The sequence below is a fragment of the Peromyscus californicus genome, unplaced genomic scaffold, assembly GCF_007827085.1.
Source record: "Peromyscus californicus insignis strain IS unplaced genomic scaffold, ASM782708v3 Scaffold_5__1_contigs__length_169319896, whole genome shotgun sequence".
NCBI classification, from domain to species: Eukaryota; Metazoa; Chordata; class Mammalia; order Rodentia; family Cricetidae; genus Peromyscus; species Peromyscus californicus.
This window is the reverse complement of record NW_026294573.1, coordinates 107,244,908-107,250,406: the sequence shown is the minus strand read 5'-3', so window position 1 is coordinate 107,250,406 and position 5,499 is coordinate 107,244,908. Positions and strand designations below refer to the sequence as shown.

The 5,499-nt window shown below is 43.6% G+C and overlaps 1 protein-coding gene across 1 annotated transcript; it reads left to right on the top strand.

Moving 5' to 3' along the window:
• The first annotated feature begins 4,561 nt into the window (after nucleotides 1-4,561).
• Nucleotides 4,562-5,212, top strand: LOC128096208 (GTP-binding nuclear protein Ran-like). The gene has a single exon (XM_052715469.1). It carries the CDS (start codon nucleotides 4,562-4,564, stop codon nucleotides 5,210-5,212), a length of 651 nt encoding a protein of 216 aa, XP_052571429.1.
• The last annotated feature ends 287 nt before the right edge of the window (nucleotides 5,213-5,499 follow it).

Sequence of the window (5,499 nt, the reverse complement as noted above, 5' to 3'; positions counted from 1 at the left end):
ACAGCTGGTAGCTTCTTGGGGTAGGGAGAGTCAGTTTTCTTTAAGGGGGTAGCAGTGTCTTGCTGTGGGATGTTCTGTATGTCAAGTGTGTTGCTGATTAGTCAATAATTAAAACACTGATTGGCCATTGGCTAGGCAGGAAGTGTAGGCGGGACAAGGAGGAGAATAAAGCTGGGAAGTGGAAGGCTGAGTCAGAGAGACACTGCCAGCCGCCACGATGAGAAACAGCATGTGAAGATGCCGGTAAGCCACGAGCCATGTGGCAAGGTATAGATTTATAAAAATGGATTAATTTAAGCTGAAAGAACAGTTAGCAAGAAGCCTGCCACGGCCATACAGTTTGAAACCAATACAAGTCTCTGTGTTTACTTGGTCGGGTCTGACGGCTGTGGGACTGGCAGGTGAGAGAGATTTGCCCTGACTGTGGGCCAGGCAGGAAAACTCTACCTACAAATGGCGTCCAACGTGGTGGCAAGAGTTTCCACCTAAAAACCTGAGAAAAGATTCTAAAACGGAGCTAAAAACAGTTCCTAATTGTCTCTCTCAAATGAGCGGCAGCTGCTGGTTTGAGCTACTGGTGGGTTCCTAGCGTGCGCGCTCGACCTGCCTATGGCGGGAATGAGGCCTTTGCAAGTGGCACTTTGAGCTGCATGGTGGATTTAGCCTTTGCTGGTGCAGAGCAAAAGGGGAGGTTTCTGGGCTACACGCTGCTTGGCTAAAAGCATAGACCCCCGATAGCTCCCAGAGCTGGCGGTAAACCATGGCCATGTTGGGAAGCTGAGGTGGGTGGATCCAGCAGCCACAGCTGCTGCAGTTTAAAGCAATAGATACACAATAAGACAGATTCAGATGTAATAGTTTAAAATGTGTGTAAAAGATACGTAGGCTTGAAAGAGACAAAAAAGATGATATATAGAGTTATAGAAATAAATACATAGTTTTAAAAAATAAAGTCTTTAAAGAGACAGTAAAGGTAGTATAAAAAATAAGCCACGTAAAAATGGATATTACACAGAGAATCTGCATTGTGTTGTCTTTGGGACTTTTAATTGCAGAAAAATATTTGATTGTAAAAGCTGTTGAGTTATGCCAAAATGTATATTTTAAAGGTACCTTGACTTCAAAATTTGGATATAAGGATATGTTACTTTGGAAAGGAGACTCTGCTTTTGTTCCCACAGAAAGCCAAAGGCTATGGATTTGTTCCAGATTAAGATACATCAGGTTTGACCAGCCAAGACCCCCTGAAAGGTCTCCTATGACACCATGGCCCAGATGATCCAACATCCAGAACGGTTTGAAGGCAACTGGCTCAGACGATACACCCTCATGGACTATTCCATAATCCTAAAATTTTCTTTGTTTCCCCATAAGATACAGCGCCCCCCTCCAGCAGGAAGTAGTAAGAGAAGCTACGCCCAAATTCCCAAATTATATGTAATTTTACTTTGTTAAGGTTAAAACCTTCCTTTTTTTTTTTTTAAAAAAAAAGGGGGGAAGTGCTGTGGGATGTTCTGTATGTCAAGTGTGTTGCTGATTAGTCAATAATTAAAACACTGATTGGCCATTGGCTAGGCAGGAAGTGTAGGCGGGACAAGGAGGAGAATAAAGCTGGGAAGTGGAAGGCTGAGTCAGAGAGACACTGCCAGCCGCCACGATGAGAAACAGCATATGAAGATGCCGGTAAGCCACGAGCCATGTGGCAAGGTATAGATTTATAAAAATGGATTAATTTAAGCTGAAAGAACAGTTAGCAAGAAGCCTGCCACGGCCATACAGTTTGAAACCAATACAAGTCTCTGTGTTTACTTGGTCGGGTCTGACGGCTGTGGGACTGGCAGGTGAGAGAGATTTGCCCTGACTGTGGGCCAGGCAGGAAAACTCTACCTACAGTGTCTTCTATGTTGAATATGCTGTAGAGGATGACCCCACACTCAAGAGTTTGTGGGCAGCACAAGGTGGACTAAGAAGGTTATATGAATGGGGAGGGGGAAAAGAAGAAACTAGAAAGGGTGGAATAGGGAGAGGGGGTGGATCTGGGAGAAGTTAAAGAGAGGAGTGGGGGGTGCAGAACAGAGTCAAACTATACTGTATGAAATTCTCAAATTTTAATTTTAGATTAAAAAATCAACTTTTGAAGCTATAGAAATTGCTCAGTCTCAGAAGTACTCAGTGCCCTGCCACAGGACTACAGTGCACTTTCCAGAACTCATACTAAGTGGTTAGTAACTGTCTAGAATGCCAGTTCAGGGGATCAGATATACTATGCTGGCTTCCTTGGACACCTACACACATGTGGCATGCACTCACACAAACACACACACAGTGGCTAGCACCTGTGATCTCAAGTGCTCAGGAGGCCAATGCAGAGGATTACCACAAATTCAAGGCCAGCCTAGGCTATGTAATAAGTTCCAGGCCAGCTTAGACTTCAGAATGAGACCCTGGCTCTTAACCCAGGGTCCCTTAACTCATCATCCCAGCAAAAATAAAAATGCTGTTACAGATATTCCAGCAAACTTTAAGTACAAATGTATGCAGCAAATGAACATCTTCTCCTCAGGGTGTCAGTTAGCATCTACAAGGTCTTTATGCACGCAACTCACAATGCACCTACTTATAACAATATATGGTATTGCTTAGGGAGCTGGGTTATGATTCTAAACAGAATTGGCAGCCTTTTTGTCTGCTGATGCATTATTCCCAGTACTTCACTGATGAACTGTTCCTGGCTTACTCAAACAAGTGTGTGTTTTTCACATATGTTTCCTGTAGCTAAAGATTTATATCGCCACAAGAGAAATTCAGAACATCTGGCAGTTTTGAAAACAATCCTTTCTTGATTTATTTAAGTATAATAAATGAATTTACATGACTACAATTCTGCATCTTATAGTAATAGACTTTAAGACTAATGAATCCTAGAATATGCTAAATATCCATCCTTCCCAACTTCACTGGAATGACTCTCTAATCTTCTTTTTCCTTTCAGCTATTCTTCTAGTTCATTACCTAATTGCCTGAGATATAAAAAGACATTTTGCTTAAATGAAGCAGTACCAGTAAAACAAATGAGGCTAGCCCTTGCCTGTGATATCCATCCCAGTACTTAACCATTTATCCAAAGAAGATTATCTCTAAAGAGCCTCACGAGTGTTCCTGTTCTGTCTGCCAACAACATATTCTAAAAGCATTTTATTAAATTTGCATTTGAGTGAAAACATATTTCTGCCTGTAAAAGTTTTACCAAGTTTAAAGTCAAGTGGGCAGCAAATAACTTTTTTAAAAATAAGTATTAAATATCACCTGAATTCCATTCCCTAAATTCCTCTTTGAATAATATTATGAAGATTATTTTTGCATGATTCAATAAAATAAGCATCATCTGCTTCACAAGGAACAGAAAAGCATACCAGGATCCAGGGTGGTGATCGGGAACCTGCACCATAGTTCACTGGAGACTTGTACCATGGGCTTCGCAGGAAGAAGACAACAAAGGGCCACACCCACACAGTCTATTTCTTAATGGTGAGCTTTTCTAGATAGTTTAGTGAAAGGGCTAGTTGTGAAGATGTGTGCAAAGGGAAGCAATTAGAACCCTGGTGAAAGCTGGAATGAGTAAAACTGACAGTGATTGAGTTGAACCTTGGAGATTGCTGCAGCTATCCTGCCCTGGTAGGGTAGCCAGAGAGTAGAGCTCTACATTCTGTCTCAGGAATGGTATTTTGTAGATCCACTAAATACACAGTGTAGATCATATGCAACGGAATGGCTTTGGAGGAGTGAACAGGAAAACCTGAACGTGTCCAGCCAGTCAGAGTATAGAGATCTCTGGCTAAGACATGGAACATTTTGTTAGAAAGGTAGTATGTTCAAGTAGGTCATTGGGAATTCCAGCCCAAACAGTCCCAAGTCTACAGGAAAAAATGGCTGATCCTTTTTCATATTAGTAAAATGTTACACAAACTCTACTCTGTGAAAATGCCTTCCAGCTGGGGCCAGAAGCAAGACAAGGCTCTGCTGTCTTCTCTATGGATTATGATGTCATCGGTGAAGAATGTAAGAGCTTCTAACATTCTGTTTCTCACCTCTCCCCTCTCCCTTTTCCCTTCCTCTCTCTACTCCCCTACTTCCCCTCTTCCCTCCCTTCTCCTCCCTCTCCACCCCTCTCTTGGACCCCCTGTGATTCAAGGAAGAAATAAAGCTCCCCTCTCCAGCAAACTCTCCTGAAGTCTAGTGCACAGATCTGCGATGATGCATCTGTAGAATCAGCCCCAAGCAGGCAAGGTAGTGAAACCAGGCCAGAGTTCACCGGGACAAAGAGGCCGATGGAGAACAACCAACTAAGTTATTAAGATTGCCAACACTTGTAAGTCAAGGTACATTTTGAAGTCAGAGGGTGACTGCCTATTTAAATCTAGAAGTACTTCCTCGTTTTAAGTCAATGTTTGTTTCATAAATATTTTCTAATGATATGCAAAATTTGTCAGCTTATGAATTGTGCTTCCCCATTTTTCCTCAGTGGGACAGGTGCGGAGACACTTCTGAAAGGATTGAGGCCATGGCCGCGCAGGGAGAGCCTCCGGTCCAATTCAAGCTTGTCCTCGTGGGTGATGGAGGCACAGGGAAGACAACGTTTGTAAAACGCCACTTGACTGGTGAATTTGAAAAGAAGTATGTGGCCACCCTTGGTGTGGAGGTACACCCCCTGATGTTCCACACCAGCAGAGGGCCCATCAAGTTCAACGTCTGGGACACTGCTGGTCAGGAGAAGTTTGGAGGCCTGCGAGACGGCTATTACATCCAAGCCCAAGGTGCCATTATAATGTTCGATGTAACATCAAGAGTAACTTACAAGAATGTGCCCAACTGGCATCGAGATCTGGTGCGGGTGTGTGAAAACATTCCCATTGTGCTGTGCGGCAACAAAGTGGATGTTAAGGACAGGAAAGTGAAGGCGAAGTCTATTGTCTTCCACCGCAAGAAGAACCTTCAGTACTATGACATTTCAGCTAAAAGCAACTACAACTTTGAGAAGCCCTTCCTCTGGCTCTCCAAAAGACTCACTGGAGACCCAAACTTGGAGTTTGTTGCCATGCCAGCCCTAGCCCCACCTGAGGTGGTCATGGACCCAGCGTTAGCAGTGCAATACGAGCGTGACTTGGAGGTGGCACAGACCACTGCCCTCCCAGATGAGGAGGACGACCTGTAAGAAAGTGAAGCTCTGAAGATATCAGAAGCCTAGATGTGTAGGCAACTGACGTGCGGTGTCAGAAGGATGACCTGTCTGTCTCCTTGCTACGTAGTTAAGCAGACTCGTACTCCATGTCTGAGGTGCTGAAGGAAAAGGTTTTTAGGGTGAATGTGGCATTTACAAAACACACCTTCAGTTTGGGACTGGAAGACTTAGCTGTCTGGGGTGCAGTTGTTTCTTCAAAAATAAGAGTGCTGCAAAGTTACATCCCATATTCTGTGGCAAACTCTTGTTTCTGTAATTTC

What these genes read in the sequence shown, in the direction of transcription:
- LOC128096208 (XM_052715469.1), top strand. Translation starts at nt 4,562, where the DNA reads ATGGCCGCGCAGGGAGAGCCTCCGGTCCAATTCAAGCTTGTCCTCGTG.